The sequence below is a fragment of the Uranotaenia lowii genome, chromosome 3 (genome assembly GCF_029784155.1).
Source record: "Uranotaenia lowii strain MFRU-FL chromosome 3, ASM2978415v1, whole genome shotgun sequence".
Taxonomy (NCBI): Eukaryota; Metazoa; Arthropoda; class Insecta; order Diptera; family Culicidae; genus Uranotaenia; species Uranotaenia lowii.
Window position 1 is genome coordinate 201,703,216 of NC_073693.1, and position 18,535 is coordinate 201,721,750.

The following is an 18,535-nucleotide window of genomic DNA, read 5'->3' on the forward strand; positions in this document are numbered from 1 at the left end:
ACAGATCCAACTCGGCAGGAAGATCCATTTAAACCTGGTAGAATTCCTCGAAGTCAATTGGAAAAATACTGGTGATCAACTGTCAATCCATTTATACTTGCTTCGACCTATTTCGACCAAACTTCATTAAACAGACTTTCACTAAGCCAAAAATTCCCGAATTTTCGAAAGAATTCCCGGCTTTTTCCCGCTATTCTCCCGTTGGATTTCAAATCTCGTCTTTTTCCCGCATTTCCCGCTTTTCCCGAATGGGTGGCCACCCTGTTTTCTATCATTCTCGCACTTTTATACATTTTTTGACGGCGTGTAACTTCAAGTTTCTATGCTCCTAAAATTAGAACGATACTTGAACCCGTAGATGAACTAGAAGCATTTTCGTGGGAGTAAAAAAATTGCGATACTTTTGAAGTTAGGGGAGACTTGATCCTTTATTCAGGAAGCCCTAATCCATTGAAAAAATCAAACAAAACCCAAAAGATAGAATGTTAATTGACTATTTTGGTCATGTTTGTTCTCACTTCACAATCTAGAATTGTCAGAAAATAAATTCTATAGCTTATTCTCAACCCTTATGACATTGCATACTTACGGGCGCAATTTTTTATAAACAAGACAAAATCAATTATTTTAGCCCTTTTCTTCAGATATTTGATGGATGAATATTAGCTATTGGATAAATATTAGTAATCTCGTAATCAGCAATGACCACGATCCATAGAGAAGAAGAATATACCGGAATCATTTGTACCCATATATTAGGGATCAATTGTACCCATAATCAACATTTTAGAAAACTTTTTCTGAAAAAAGTTGGGAGTTTTCCATCGCTTTGAAAAAATTGTATTTTGAAGTTCATTTTACACTCGAAAGATTGATGTATTGGAATAAATATTTATGTTATAATATTTCCATGTTAGGAATATTTTAAAATGATGAAAAATGATCTTCAAGTCACGTTTTGTGAAATTTTTCAAACAAAGTTCAATAACCCAAAAACTTATTTTGTTAAAATTTTTTGAGCTTCAACCATTGCTGTTTTGTTCCATTTGGCACTTTTTTCTAGCACATTTGATCTTTGTACGACATTCCAGTTTGGAGATATAGCTAAGGAATCAAGTATCCCCATGGATCAAGTATCCCCATTCTCCCCTATGTCTTGTGCGCTTATTAACTTTGCCCCAAGAGCGCGTTCTCTCCTATTAAGGAGGGCGCAGCAGTTGCATAGAAGATGCTTTCCGTTTTAGTTCGTGCTCTCTGCAATTTGCATGTTTCGCCTAGCGCGAAGGCAGCTGGCACGCAAATTCGCTTTTTCCTCAGTCTTCCGATAAACTGGTGGATGTGAGTTTTTACAATTAGCTCTCCTCGTCATTGCTGCGTAACAAGTACGTGAGAGTACTTTCGCCAGGTTTTCCGCCGACAAGTTAGACAGGTTTTGCTCCCACTTCAAAACCTCGACAAAGACATTCCGGCCAAATTGTTTTGTCCTCCAGCGTTGTTTACCTGTCATTACCTCTCCTTTGACTGACTGTGCACTCTTACCCACACGATAGCGGATCGCAAAGTGGTCGCTATGAGTGTAATCCTCGCTCACTCTTCAATTAATTGTCCACCTGGGACTAGCCAATGTGATATCTATAATCGATTCACGTCTCTCACTATGGCAGGTCCTAGTATTACCTACCTTCGCCAGGTCCACATTCAGCCTAGCAAGTGCTTTTCAAGTAGGCTCTGTCCTCTGGCGTTCGTAAGGGAACTACCCCATTCCTGTGACCACTGACTTCCTAAAGGCTTACTGATATCGGTCAAACTTCTGCTGAAAATTCGTTATCCGCCGATGCAGTCGTCAGTAAGGCACTTTTATAAGCCACACCACAAAGACGAATGAAGCATTTGAACATCAGATACTTCAAACGGATGATCTAATAGTGGACTTGGGAGCTCACTGGAGATTTTCCAAGTTTTAGAACAACGGATGTTGTTCTGTTAAACATTTAAGGATGAATTCACTCTTCCTTCTAAGGACTAATGCAACAAGAAACTTTAGGAGGTAAATGGATTGTTATCATCATTAAATTGAGTATTATTTCCTGTGGCCGACAATTTCATGTAGACAATACATACATTGAAATTTTGTTTAATTTTAATTTGATGGATTGCATTTCAAACATATCCAAAGCATCTGTTGGTTCCTGGAAATCAATTTTCTTTTTCATTCAACAAGGCCATAGAACGCTTCAAATTACACTCCTGGGCCCATTCATCTCTCCATCTGTCAATCATCATTATGCAGTCTTGACACTTGACATGCCATTGATGCCTTACACTCGCAGCTCATTCATACATCCAGCGTGTCATGTGCCTTGTTTGTTAGATTCTACTCTTCTACGCACATGTCAAGTTCATCGAAATGCCACCCTTTACCGAAGAACGCGTAATTGACAACAGATCAGATTTACTATTTTCAGCACTGTTAAGTTAACGTCTTTTATGATCGAAGCGGAGCTAAAATTGTAAATTTATTTATTGGTATCAAACAGACAAGTTTTCTATTTTCTCGAGAAAATTTTTTTTTTTGATAGGTCCAACGAATTAATTTTTATTTTCCTTCACAGTATACAATTTGATTTAATATTTTCTCTGCTCTCCTTCCTTTTTGCAGAATGCGGCGTGCAAACGATGGGCCGGCCGGAAACGCGCATCGTTGGGGGCAAAAACGCCCCCTTCGGTCGATGGCCGTGGCAGGTTTCCGTTCGGCGGACGTCCTTCTTTGGATTTTCCAGCACCCATCGATGCGGCGGGGCGGTCATCAATGACAACTGGATAGCGACCGCCGGCCATTGTGTTGATGAGTAAATGAGTTTTGCCATTTCTTCAGTTCTCCTTTTATCTCTGCAATATTTTCTTTTATCTCTTACACCTAACTCTATTTTTTTTAAAATTACACAGTACAACAAAACCCAACTGATTTCAAACTAGTGAAATGTTTTCAATTGATACAAAATGAATACCCGTTGAGTTAAATTTCTAAAATTTTTGTTTACAATTTCGATTAGTTCATTCAGGTCATATGTACATAGAAAAGTATATCCACAAAATCGGTTTAGTCAAGGTTCGAGTAGAATATAGGACAGTTAATTAAAACGGTTTGGTTGTAACATTTCGTGTTGTTATCCTTTGTAGTACTGTGTAATTTTCCTCGAAATCCCCAAGAGACAACAGCTCGTGATTGGAATTAACAAGCGAGCAGCAATTAATATCCCGGGAAAGGTTTATAAGCTGTATGTGGTGGCAATAATCACGTGCTTCTCATACGTTATGAACCCACCACTGACTTAGAGCGAATTCTAACTTTCTCTATATCGTTTCAATTTTCGCCATCCAACCAAACCGCCAAACAGTCTCCTAACGTCCCAGATCCGGATCCGGGTGGGCGAGTACGACTTTTCGCACGTGCAGGAACAGTTGCCGTACACGGAACGTGCCGTGGCCCGGAAAGTCGTCCATCCCAAGTACAACTTCTTCACGTACGAGTTTGACCTGGCGCTGGTGAGGCTGGAACAACCGCTGATCTTTGCGCCCCACATCAGCCCGATTTGCCTGCCGGGGACGGACGATCTGCTGATTGGTGAGAATGCCACCGTCACTGGCTGGGGCCGGCTCAGTGAGGGCGGAACGCTGCCATCGGTGCTGCAGGAGGTAAGTGGTGTGCACACGCTCGTTCTCGCTCTGCCTTGGGGATCTTTGAAGATGGAGCGTCCTTTAAAAACGTTAAAAACTTTTTATCCAAAAGAAATGTGACATTTAGAACAGAATTTTTAGGGATTCAGAATATTTTATACATTTCAATTCAATTAATTTGAGAACAGCAATGTTTCATCGCTCTACCAGTTGAACTTGCAAACCTCAGATTATTTGTGTCGTGATTTTACGAATCTAAATTCAGAGATTCACTTAGGCACGTCTGTCCGGGGAACTGAAATGAAGGGAAAAAATTCGTCAATGATCACACTAATTTTGCAGCCAATGATTGAATTTGTGGAAATTTGTAAGATAAAATTAGAAGGTTTGAGTTCAAAAAAAAGAAACCAGTGCTCAGAGAGAGTCAAAATGTGCTAATTGTTGCAAATTGTTGCAATTTGTGAAGCAGTTGTGGAATTTTGATCATCATCACTCCAATTGCAAAGAATTCTTTCTTGATGTCAATCCCTTGCGTCTGTCGCTCATAAGAATATATCAATGACTGACTTTGTTTTGTTTGTTTTACCTAGTAACAAACATTTATTTTATTTTATTTATCTTCAGTGTTGCCAAATACAACAATTATTTTATTTTATTAATTTTTTAAATTTGATTTATTTTCTGCATGTCTTTCATCTTCACATTCCTTCTCACCTCTATTCCCAATTAAAACTTTTTACTCATCGACTTTAGTATTTTTTTTCTCTGGAACAAAATTTTATTCACCCAATATCCTCAAATTTTATTTCATATTTCACATCTTTATTTTCCATACTACAAATAATATTTAATTTCTGCATATCCTTCACTCATCTCTACATTCTTTCTCAACTCTATTCTCTACAGAATCATTTATTTACAGACTTTTGTTTTTCTTAAAAACAATATTTTCTATCCCAAATACAATATTTTCTATCCTATCATTATCTCAATTCTACATCCCATTCTCAGCAAAAGCTTTTCAAATCTTTAAATTTTATTTATTTTTTGCATATTCTTCATCCAATCTGAACATATTCTTTGCCTTTCCAATCTATACTTTTTCTGTCGCTCTACAGTGAGCGAAATAAGAATAGCACCACTATGTGTTTTGCTTGTTAAAATATGAATGTTTGAGAATCACCAAAAGTTTCTTCTATAAATTGTTTTGAATTGTTTAACGGATAAATCAAGCATAAGTTTACTTTTTTTGGACGTTGCAATTGGCGTTGAGGACCAAAACTATGGAAAAAGGGTGCGAAGGAGTTTTCTAGAATTACAAAGATTTTCGAAGGTTTTTAAATGGTGTTTTAAGAGATGCTCTCCTAGAACTAAGGAATTTGATATTTGAGCTGTAATTCTTTACCAAACTACTTACTTTCTTCATTAAAATGACGTGAAATGATGAATCAAACATTTTCTGTTTATTTTAAATCAGAAAAAAACAGGTTGGTATTCATAAGCTTAGATTTTTTTCAATAAACATCACTTTTCCAGTTTCAAGTCATAGATGGCAGCACTATCTTGCCGTTAATACCAAATTAGGTCTCAATATTGATTTTTCCGGTTTATTTGGGCCTTATTCATCATTTCGATGTAGTTTTCCAACACAGTTTTGTTGGAGTTCACGCTGCAGAAATCTTTTCCGGATTCGCAAAAAAAACACCAGCACAAGAATATAACGCCGCCAAAATTCCTGCACATCTCAACTTCCGATCCAATTTCAAATCATACCAATAATAATGCTAGTTATCTGGTTCATCAAGCTCCATCGGAAAATACAAAATTATTCTGATTATCGGTCCAAGAAGTTCACTTTTATGGGTTCATGATGAAATTCTTATTTTTTTATATTGTGATCTTAGAATTTCCAAGGCGGTCACACTGTACCAAGTACTTATTTCTTGACCAAAATCATCCAGCACACCTGAATTAATCCCAGATATTCGAAAATGGGCATTAATTCGGTTTAATTGCAAGATTGTGCTGCCATCTATGACTTGAAGCTAGAGAAAAATCGTTTGACTATTTAAAAACATTAGTATTTTTGAATTTGAAGCCTGTTTTTTTTATTCAAATTCAGCATCAAATCTATGTTTCGTCAATTTGCGTCATACTTATGAATGATAATGAAGAAGTAAAGCAGTTTGATAAAGTATTATAGCTCAAGTATCAAATTCCTAAACGCTAGAGGAGCATCTCTTGAAACCCCCTGTTAAAACCTTTGAAAATCTTTGAAATTCTAGAAAACTCCTTAAAATACAGTTATCTATTCAGATAATTCGTAGATGCATTATTATTCACTTTTACACAGTAAATTTTTAGAAATAATCTTGTTTTTGTTGAAAAAACACAAGTGGTTCTATTCTTATTTCGCACCCTTTTTACATAGTTTTGGTCCTCAACGCCAATTACAACGTCCAAAAAAAAGTAAACTTATGCTTGATTTATCCGGTAAACAATTCAAAACAATTTATAGAACAAAGTTTTTGTGATTTTTAGTCATTCATATTTTAACAAGCAAAACACATAGTGGTGCTATTCTTATTTCGCTCACTGTATTTTTGTTTACCAGAGCCGGAACAATCATAAAACATTCTCAGCAACAGCCTTAGCCAATTCCGATTTTTTTTCACCGGAAGGCCAAATTAAAGCAGACAATCAGCAGAAGCGGCCTGAAATTCTGCGCTTCCAAATTCATTCCATCTTTATCCACCGGAAGCCAAACCAAAACAAACAAACAGCAGCAGAAGCCTTAAAAATCTGCATTTCTTCAGCTCATTCCGTTTTTTTTTATCACCCAAAAGCTAAACCAAAGCAAACAATCAGCAGCAGCAGCCTTAAAATTCTGCGCTTTCAAAGCCATTCCGTCTTTTCCACCGGAAGCCAAACCAAAACATTCGAACAATCAGCAGCAACAGCCTTAAAAATCCGCGATTCTTTAGCTTATTCTGTTTTTTCACCCGAAAGCCAAACCCAAAACATACAATCAGAAGCAGCAGCCTTAAAATCTTTACTTCACTAGCCAATTCCGTCTTATTCCATCGGTAGGCTAAATAAAAAATCTGCGCTTCTCAATCCAATCTGTCTTATTCCACCGGAAGGCCAAATCAAAACAATCAGTAGCAACAGCCTTAAATATCTGCCCTATTTGTGCTAATTCTACCAACTACGCCATTTTCGTGATTTTACGAATCTCAATTTAGAGATTCACTTAGGCACGTCTGTCGCTCACAAGAAAAGATCAATGATTGACTTTGTTTTGTTTGTTTTACCTAGTGTTGCCAAAATAACAAACATTTATTTTATTTTATTTTATTTATCTTCAGTGTTGCCGAACACAACAATTATTTTATTTTATTTTTTTTTTAATTTGATTTCTTTTCTGCATATCTTTCATCTCATCACTACAATCTGATTATCGATTCATGTTTCCTTTAGAATCTTATTTTACGTTATTCTGTACTCACTATGAGATAAATTTATATTAAAACTGTAAGATAAATATAAAATAAAAACTGACAAAAGTTGTTAAAACTGCATCTTTTGAATATGCGTCTAAAATTCTGAGTTTCGCATTTTGAGAATTCAGTTATGCCAAAATGTGTAAATTTTCGTCAACATTTTAAAACTAGATAATTTTTTTTAATAATTCAAAATACACAAATGATATTTATTCCAAGACAAATATTCAGTAAAAACCTAAATGAACTTACGTTCTTCCAAAAGGTTTTATTAATATTTACCAAAGATGGGATTTAAGTGTTATCATCCTTAAATTAACCGCTCTAAATGGTAGTTTTAAGGAAATGTTCTAAACGAGACTTAAATACATTAGGTACATTATTGCTGTATCTGATATCTGTACTAAGACGGTTGTACATTTTGTACAATATGTGATTTGTATGATGAATATTCTTGATCTTAACTTTTCGGTGCATAATTAATAAGGTTCGCATGTCTCACATGCAACTTATTGGCAAAATATTATGTAATGGCATTTTAAACAATTCTAAACTAATATGTGTATCTACTGTGTACAAAACTGTGATGAAGCTTCTGTAGAACGTGCCTTGGCATGAAATATGAAAACCTGCGGATTATTCCACAAATGGGAGCACAATTTTAAATAACATTCGATATATCTGGCTTCCAAAATAAACGATTGTCAAAACGAACTCCCAAATATTTAAAACTAGAAACTTCTTCAACTACGTTTTGCGTATGGATCAGAGGAGAATGCTATGGTATTTTAGTTTTTAATCCACGAAAAATTTTGAATTTTTCTCAAGCGGCGTTCAATTTTAATGAGTTGTTTTGGAGATAGTTATCTACAATATCGAGGACGTTCTTCATTTGACAAATTGTTGTTTCCACATTTTTATTGGGGTATTCTGGAACCGTGTCATCAGCGAAGTGTTTCGGGATCAATTACTAAGTCTGAAGTTTAAATATCTTGAAATTTTTCCTACGTTTAAAAACCTATAAGTTGCGTTTCAAATTGAGAATAACTTGGTTTGTTTTTGAAAATTTTAAACGTAACTAAAAATGTAGTTTCATAATTCTGAAATATCTATTTTTTCGAAGGCTCGCAATCAAACACCCTTCCTGATGAAATCAAAGCGTTAAGAAGCAGCTTGTTGATTTATGTAAGAGTTCAACTTTTTTCCTTAGTAAATGTATGGTTTTGGTGTAGTTTTTGTTGTATTTTGAGGTAATTTTTTTTTATATTTAAAAAATAGGGACATTTTCCAAGAGTAAGCAAGTCTTGCACAAAAGGCCAGAAACCCTATCAAATGGTAAAGTAGTGCAGATACCGTGCAGTTTTTTCCTTGAGACTTCAAATTGTTCTAGATTCTTGCTCTAGATTCCATTTCCAGATTATCGAGTATTACTGAACATTTCCTTTACAGTTAAATGTCACCAATCAAAGATATCAGAAATTCTTGTCCAGAAATAGCCTCCCAAGTAACACAGATTAAGCCAACTAGCATTTCTTATTATCGTTTTATTATGACATTTTCAGTGCAGCTAGTTTCATAAGTGTTTTATTATGGTCCTGAAAAATGCCTAGATTCTTGATTCAAGCATTCGTTTTCAGGTACTTTTGAAAACGCTTATAAAATTTTTACTAAATATACTGTTTAAGTTGTTTAGAAAGGGTTCTGTGTGCTCTATTAATAATTCATTAAAACATAAACTAAAAAGTCTGTTTCGAGCTTTTTTTTCATGGTTTCTAATGGCACGCAGTGCTTGATTTTTAAACCGAAAAAAATAAGGTGAATGATCTCTATAAATATGTCAAAACATGACACGCTCAGGCTAGATTGCACATATTTGAATTGGAACTCCTATTTTTACACATTTTTGAGAAGTGATGTGTTTCATTTTGGAATTAAATTTAAAAAATATGTATATAAAAATCTGAAAACCACCTGAAGTGATATGAATATCTCTACAATATGAGTATTGAAACCGCCCAACTAGTATGAGAAAAACAAATTGTTGCTTGACGCAATCATCAATCCAAGATGACGGCTTCCGCTCTTCTTTTATCTTTTCAAAGCTTTACATGGGTGACAATTTCATGAAACATCCACAATATGGGTTTTGGATGAAAGGGTTAAATAAGAAGAAGTCGAATTTATCTGTCTGAGGCCATCTTGAAATCCAAGATAGGTTTTTTCATCGCTGCGTTTTTTGTCGTTGGAACTGGAAAATTTCTTTTTGAAAATTCAAATACCTATATTTAAAAATTTTACTTGTAAATTAGTGCGACTGATTGTGTGTATGTTTGAGATTCGCAGCGGGTCCAGAATTGTGTAATTTTCGGCTGTGTATGGTGTTTCCCGCGGTGAAATAGTGTCAGAACAACCTGAAAGGTGTCCTTTTGAACAACAAGTTTCTGGCCGCAATTCCTTCGTTTTCAAAAAAGAGCTAGAAAACCGAAACTAAGTTTTTCATTATTTTGTTTTATAAGCCATCTTTAAAATTCGAAATCGGAAACATAATCTATATCTGCTGGCGTTTTAAAATGAGTGCGTTAGCTTTCTGTTGATAGTCTTTGATTGAATTTTCGCAAGTTCAGGTTTTTATCTAAAGCGCATCACAATCCGCGATCGGAGGCTGCGCCCTTTGATTACAGACGTATTTTCAGTGAAAGGAAGTTTGGAGAAAAAAGGTCCAATTATTCCGAAAAGTGGTGTGAAGTGAAATAGATAATGAAATTGAAGAGCATGTAGCTTTTCCCGATCTGCCTTTGAAGTCAAATTCTAAAAAGGGCCTGAGAGTTACAGCTTCAAGGATTCGAAGCTATGTATTAATTTTTATTTTCAACATTATGATTCTTGAGATTTGATGGATTAGGTTTGAGTTTAATAGGGAGCGCCTTGTTTTGAATCGTTTTAAATCGGGAATTGGAGTGTGACATGGTTGATCGTGTTATTGGCGAGGTCTTTAGATAGGGCCGGTTGTTCTAATACGGAGCTAGGTGTTTTTTTTCTTATTTTATTTTCTTTCTATTTCTATTCTAATTTTTCCAACCATTCATTTATATTTCAATTGGTCGGGGTTTGGTCAGATCAAAATGAATAATATCAGCTTTTTTTTCGAATTACTATATACAAATATTTTCAACTGTTGATAAATTTAGAAAGGTTATCGATCAGAATCAGTAGTCAATAATCAATACAATACATATCATGTAATTATTTTCGTATTATCGTTCTCATTTAAGAACTATGTACATATATGAATTTCAAAATGCAGACCCAGTCGGTGGTCAAATTATGAAATAGATGAAGCCGTTGCGTCCTAAGAACTGAAAGGGAAGTAATATGCATTGTGGTAAAAGAAATAGAATATATATTTTGCTTGCTATGCTTTGACCTGTTTTTGTTTTTGTTATTTTACACTGATTTTACAGGTCGCACAAATGTACGAGTTCGCAAAATTGTCTCAAACATGAGGTCGCAGTCCAATCTAGTGCGCTGCGTATAATATGGTTAAAATATTGCTTTTTTGTCATTGATTTTACTGGATCATATCTCAATACGGCTATCATGATTCATCAACCATCACGGAAAAAAAAGCTTGGTATACTCGCGGAATCTAAAAAAACAAAACTTGCATATAAACATGTGTTATAAAAGCTTTGGTGATTAAAATTTTACAGCATAATGATTTTATCGAATATTTTAAATAAATAGTCATGATGAAGTTTCTAGAACAGGGCCAATAACCAGATTAAGCTTTATTAGAGTTCAGAGTGACTGTGGTTGAGGCGAAATTTTCGGAGGATTTTAGCAAACCCGATGATGGGGTACAGCTAAAACTATATTTTTGGAATTATTATTAGGATTAACTTCGTTTCATGAAGTCGCAACAATTAACGTATGAAGAAAGTGAAAAATCGTATATTTTTTTTTCTTGATGTACTCATCATTTCCAACTGTTAAAAATGATTTTTAAGTTACAAGTAAAAATTCATGAAATGAAGGGTAAAGATAACGAGAATAAGAAATATGTTTCACTCACATTGGCCAACCTCAATTTTGCTACACCTCAACGATGTTTTAGGATTATGATGATGTGGAATGATTTCTGCCTACACATATTTAATATTAACAATAATATATGGTTTTTCGATTTAAAATTATACAAAAATAATGTAGAAACTGCGAAGTGCAAATGTGCCACTATACTACAACCTAAAGCAACTCCTTCAGAGCGCGTGATTATTTTCTTGTCTGTTTAATCGCATACTTTAGAATAAATTTACATATTTCATGTGGAAATACTCACGATCGCAAGGTAGCAAATTCAACTCCATATGTGTTTAAATGACGTGTCATGACGGTCTCATTGAACCAAATATGAAAATTCCTGTATGCAATGTTCATCGATTTTCGATTCTAATATTTTCTTTTTCATAAGCCAAAAAGCTTCATTACGCTTTTTTTTGTACAGTGGTCTAGATCACAATTTTATCGTGACAAAATTATTAAAGAAGACACTATAGGAGATTGACTAACACAGATTGAATACATTGAAACGGTCCAGTCTACTACGATGTTGGTTTATTTATTTCTGAGATCATATACGATTTCGGCCATTCGAAAATGAGGTACCATAAACTGGGGGAACTTTGATCACTTTTTTCATTCATTTTTGAATATTTTGAAAGAGGTTTCTTTTTCTTAATATCTAAAAGCTTCAAAACCCTTACTGAGGTGAGGAGTATTAAACATGATCATTGATTGCAGTAAATTCAATCGACATTGGTGGTTATAATTAAATGTTTGTCCAGGGCCGGATTAAGCCATCGGGGGGCCCGGGGCAATTTTTCTCGGGGGGCCCTTATGATTCATTTTTTTTTCAAATGCTATCCCAGAGAATACGTAACATTTCAACCGTATAAAAGAACTGGATATGAGTTCAGTACACTGTCTTCGAATAGCCATGTTTTCTGCGTGAAAGATAGTTTTTGGTATCTTCAAATAATTTTTTTAAATTAATCACGTGCAAACATTGCGGAAGAGTTTAGAAATTTCTCAAAAACGAAAGCTTTGATTTGAGCTGCAAAATGCAAAATTTAATTTTCATTTTTTTTTAAATATCCTTATCACCAACTTAAATTCTCTGATTTGAAAAGAATGACCAGATAGATATTTTGAATGATTTTCATTTCATCATTGATTGTCTGGTTTGTGCTTTATTGAAAGATATTTACTAAGTGACAATTGGGAAGTATCATAAAGATTTGAAACATAGAATACAAAATTAACAAAATGATTAATTTCACATTCCATAGAGATACAGATATAAGAGTTTAAAAATTTCAGGTTATATTCAGAACCACAATTCAGTGTCTCAAATCTAAATTATAAATTCAAATCAAGTTTTGAGGAACAAAATATGCATTAAATAAAAAAAAAGAGATTCAGAGTTATAATCAGAGCCAAAGCAGGAATTGCACCAAATATGAATTTCAATTTTATATCTTTGAAATCCAAAAAAACCTTTTCATCCCAGTTTATGAGTATAATTCTCATCAGATGAAAAAAATTGTAATCAAATTGTTATTCTGATTGTGACAAATGTTTCATTCGAAGCCCTCAAAGCCAAAGGGGTAGAAGTGCAAAAATAGTCGATTGAAAAAAAAAATCAGAATAGAGATTAAACACAGAATAATTTTAGTACCTCAAACAAAGATCCCGAGTTCTAAAAATTCAGAAAAACTATGAAACTTAACTGCAGTAAGTGAAGAAACAGCATAAGGCTTGAAAATCTCAATGAATTGAATTTGGAAAAATGGTAGATAAATATTCATGTTAAGAGAGTCACTCAATGATATTAGCAACTCAACTATGAGATCGTTTTTATTATAATTATAGAATGATCATTTGGAAAATGATATGCTGAATTTAGGATATTTACTACAGTCAAATCTGTTGAAAATGTTTTCATACGAATTTCAAGTCTAAGACAGAAATTGGGATTGTACTGTCGATTGGTCCAATTTAAGCAACTACAGTTCTTTTTTTAGATTTCATTTTTAAAAATAGGTAGGGAAAAGGGTTTAGAATTCAAAAACCAACGTAAATTTCAATAGTAATGATTGAAAAGTGAAAAGTCATAAAATACCCGGTATCAACCCGGACACTGCCCGCGTAAAATTCTGAAATGATTATCATAAAGCTTCTCTGCTATCTTTTAGCACTGAGAGCCAGTTTTGACAAAATCGCAAAATGCAGTAATCGTTTCTTGGAAAGTTAACGTAATAATAAACAATTTTATTGTGCAAGACGTTTATATGTAATGAAAATGTGGAGGTATTTTTCTTTATTTTAACTTTTCTGTACAGAATATCCTGACTGACATGTTCGGATGGAAAAAAATGAAAGTTTGAGATTTTTGCCTCATATTCTTCCTAATTTATGTTGATTAATTTTGGAATCCAGTTAACATTATTTTTGGTCAGATTTTGGGTTGAAATTTTGTACTTCAATACCAATATTTTGATATTTTCAGCCCGCAAAATTCGCGAGAACTCCTTTTCTACTTACTCTAGGGGACCTCTAATGTAAGAAAAAACTATTCAAGATATTATTACACTGGGGCCACTTTAGTTGGTGTATTTCAAGTTTTCATTCCGAATATCTAGTCTTGAATTCTTTTCATAGATTTGAAGAAATTGAAGTAGTATGATTAAAGTATTGTTAAAACTTTTTTTCCCTCGGGGGCCCCCCTAAGCCGGGGGGGCCGGGGCAATTGCCCCTTTTGCCCCCCCCCCCCCCCGTTAATCCGGCCTTGTGTTTGTCACAAAACCAGATTTCGAGTTTCGGGGTAACTTTGATCACTAAGGTGTTTACGTATCTCAACATCTTCAAATTTATTGTTTTGAAGCCATTCAGCACAGAAGTCTCAAAACATCGATAACAGTTATTTATTGTTTGGACGCAATTGAAGGATTCAATTTTATTTTCAAAAACAAAAATGCTCAAATGATGGACAGTGTTGTTGCATACATTTAGGGGCAAAAATTAAAAACATCTCCCAATATTTTTTGGCCTCAAAAACAAACAAAATTTTACCTTCATGCAACTCTCTAAGTCCTCGTACTATTCTCATGTTCTATTTTTTCTTCAAACTTAACCATTTCATAGGGTTTTTAGCTATTTTTTTCTATACGGGCTTTTTCATGGGAAATGACCGTTTTTTTTAATATCCAGAAATTATCATCAAATGACCATAAAAATAACACTTAAACTGAAACTAAACAAAGAAAAAAGTTGAACTTTCGCATAAAACAACCCATTTGCTCCTAAATGCTCAAATTTGATCAGGAGAGATGTTTGTGTGTTAGTGCGCCATAAAAAAACCAGATATTTTATGATTTTAAAATTATATTTTGAGTATTGTTAAAAATATCCTAATAAAAACGAAATTTAGCTCATTTGTAACTCAATTTACAGACTTCCAAACGTAGTCAACAGTTTTCAGATATTTCAACTTTATACATAGAAAATGATGATTATCTGCAAAAATTTCATGTTGATCAAAGTTATCCCGCTGATCAAAGTTCCCCCAGTTTACGGTACTTTAAAACTTGATTAGGTTTGTTCAACACGTTCGTCGCCACGCCCGTTTTGGTAGTTTTACTAGCCGGGCCCAAAAAAAATTCTCGGAGCGACAAAATAAAGAAGGAAACTCCCAGCTTTGCAACGTGTTGCTAAACTGAGCAGCTAACATGAGTAAGAGAGCGTCACACATTTTTGATGTGACGAGGCCTCCCAGGAAATACACGCGTCACACGATTATGGGTCCCATGGCTACGAACGTGTTAAATGAAGTTAAAATGATAGCATTTAAATTTGACACTGGTTTCTGGAATTTTGTTATTCGAGATTGTACATCTGTTTGTCATTTCGGTAGTCTCGGTAGTGAAATAATGTCCCTCAGCTTCCTGCGCCGTTCAAAAGTTACAAATCAAGCAAAAGATAGCACTGTGTTTTTTCAATTTTTAACGGCTTCTAATGGCATGAAAGTTTCAATTCTCAACTGTTCCTTCTTACGCATCACGTTTTATTACGAATTTCGGTAAAGATAGTGGAATTCCTAGGAGCTATTTGATATTTTACAACATAGTTTAAAGTTAGATAAACACTTTATGCATAAATTCCAAATTATTATATTAACCTGCAATGGTTTCAATCAATTGAATATTTCATGTTAGCATATAGGGGTTTTAAAAAGTAGAACGAATCAAATTTGTAGTGTTTCCATATAACTTGACGTTATGTTTGATCGACCCCCAGCTTGTCGCGATCACAGTTATTCTTGTGCGAAGTGGCACGACGGTATAAAACTTTGCAAATTACTTCTTAAACACAGCCAAGGTAAGTAATTGCCAATATTGTGTAAATGAAGGAACTCGTACTGCTCACTCGTAGATGGTCGCTGTTTATCGAGGCTTTCATGCACAAACAACTCGAAACCAAGTTGATAAACTTTACAGTTGTTCATATAATCGTTACGTAAATTTGCAAGGTGGTATTGTGGAAACATAATATATCTACAGCATCTTACTGACGATGCATCCTCTAAAATTATACTGAACGCATCCGGTTACTTCAAACATTTACTTTTACACCGTTGAATATCACTCAAAATAAACCTTCCATCCAACTGGTTCAGTAATGTTTCTTTGCCATCATTCTGCTGGTTTAAATTCTAAAGCACATTTCCTTTTCCCGAAGAAGGTATCAGGAGAAAAGTGACTCCAACCAGCATTCAGACTCGCTCCGGTTGCGATTGAAAATCCACTTTCAGCACCACACATACATGTGATGTTTACCTTCCTTCGAAGAACTCGCATCCATGCAATTGCACTAGCTAGTTGGGGGTGTTGAATTCGCAATTCAAGTACTTTGGAGAAGTATCCAAACTGTGTTAGTTTAGTACTTGAGAAAAACGACTTTCTTTCTGCAGCCGGTGGTGTTATTCGTAATGCAGATGTTAGAGCATAGCATCGTCATTCCAAGTTTATGAATTCAAATACGTAAACGAAAAAAAAAATGATATTAGTGCTTTTCAATTATGACCTTTTTTTTTAAATTTTCACCTCGAGTTTTTCCGAAATTTGGAAAAAAAACGAGAGTTTAGCATGGATGTGATTTTTATAGAAAAACTTTAGGGGGTATTCACATGAATATAAATCTGATCTCGATGAGGGGAATCGTCAACGTTTCGAGAACGCTTCACAAATCGTTGCTGGAATGATTCGGCACGAAAACCTTTTCCCAGTGCATATTGGCGAAAAGTGCAGTACACGTGTGTTTGTGCGTTATGCATGTAGCTTTTTGGAATGCTTTATTGGCAACTATAAAAATAAATCCCCTGAAATCCTGCTGTGAGGAAAATAGCTTATTGGTGAGTGAATCCGGGGAAAATCTGTATACGAAATCCGGGGAAAATCTGTATACGATCAACGGCTCCAGTCGCTTAGTACAATTTTTTTTCTTTAAATTTCCAGTGAAGAAACATTGTGGAACCAAGCTGAAGGAAGCCCTTTTGATACATTTTATTGAATTTTCAATGAATTTCAGGTGATAAATAAACTTTCCTTAGGAGGATAAACCATGAAAATTCCATGATAGAATTGAAAAAAAAGATTCAACATTTGCTAATTGAAAGCTTTCAAAGCTTTTGTACAGCAAAATCGTCAAAATTGTCAAAGTTGTCAAAATTGTCAAAATTGTCAAAATTGTCAAAATTGTCGAAACTGTCAAAATTGTCAAAATTGTCGAAATTGTCGAAATTGTCAAAATTGTCAAAATTGTCAAAATTGTCAAAATTGCCAGAATTGTCAAAATTGTCAAAATTGTCGAAATTGTCAAAATTGTCAAAATTGTCGAAATTGTCAAAATTGTCAAAATTGTCAAAATTGTCAAAATTGTCAAAATTGTCAAAATTGTCAAAATTGTCAAAATTGTCAAAATTGTCAAAATTGTCAAAATTGTCAAAATTGTCAAAATTGTCAAAATTGTCAAAATTGTCAAAATTGTCAAAATTGTCAAAATTGTCAAAATTGTCAAAATTGTCAAAATTGTCAAAATTGTCAAAATTGTCAAAATTGTCAAAATTGTCAAAATTGTCAAAATTGTCAAAATTGTCAAAATTGTCAAAATTGTCAAAATTGTCAAAATTGTCAAAATTGTCAAAATTGTCAAAATTGTCAAAATTGTCAAAATTGTCAAAATTGTCGAAATTGTCAAAATTGTCAAAATTGTCAAAATTGTCAAAATTGTCAAAATTGTCAAAATTGTCAAAATTGTCAAAATTGTCAAAATTGTCAAAATTGTCAAAATTGTCAAAATTGTCAAAATTGTCAAAATTGTCAAAATTGTCAAAATTGTCAAAATTGTCAAAATTGTCAAAATTGTCAAAATTGTCAAAATTGTCAAAATTGTCAAAATTGTCCAAATCGACAAAATTGACAAAATTGACAAAATTGACAAAATTGACAAAATTGTCAAAATTGTCAAAATTGTCAAAATTGTCAAAATTGTCAAAATTGTCAAAATTGTCAAAATTGTCAAAATTGTCAAAATTGTCAAAATTGTCAAAATTGTCAAAATTGTCAAAATTGACAAAATTGACAAAATTGACAAAATTGACAAAATTGACAAAATTGACAAAATTGACAAAATTAACAAAATTGACAAAATTAACAAAATTGACAAAATTGACAAAATTGATGGAATTGACAAAATTGACAAAATTGTCAAAATTGTCAAAATTGTTAAAATTGTCAAAATTGTCAAAATTGTCAAAATTGTCAAAATTGTCAAAATTGTCAACATTGACAAAATTGACAAAATTGACAAAATTGACAAAATTATCAAAATTGTCAAAATTGTCAAAATTGTCAAAATTTTCAAAATTGTCAAAATTGACAAAATTGTCAAAATTGTCAAAATTGTCAAAATTGCCAAAATTGTCAAAATTGTCAAAATTGTCGAAATTGTCAAAATTGTCAAAATTGTCGAAATTGTCAAAATTGTCAAAATTGTCAAAATTGTCAAAATTGTCAAAATTGTCAAAATTGTCAAAATTGTCAAAATTGTCAAAATTGTCAAAATTGTCAAAATTGTCAAAATTGTCAAAATTGTCAAAATTGTCAAAATTGTCAAAATTGTCAAAATTGTCAAAATTGTCAAAATTGTCAAAATTGTCAAAATTGTCAAAATTGTCAAAATTGTCAAAATTGTCAAAATTGTCAAAATTGTCAAAATTGTCAAAATTGTCAAAATTG

At 33.5% G+C, this 18,535-nt stretch overlaps 1 protein-coding gene across 1 annotated transcript in view; it reads left to right on the plus strand.

The window, feature by feature from the left end:
- The window catches only part of LOC129758233 (serine proteinase stubble), a 617,997-nt gene that overhangs the window by 469,289 nt on the left and 130,173 nt on the right, over positions 1–18,535 (plus strand). Inside the window, exons 12-13 of the mRNA XM_055755703.1 lie at positions 2,660–2,849; positions 3,399–3,696. Of these exons, the coding sequence (XP_055611678.1) occupies positions 2,660–2,849; positions 3,399–3,696 (488 nt within the window). The remainder of the gene's footprint in view (positions 1–2,659; positions 2,850–3,398; positions 3,697–18,535) is intronic.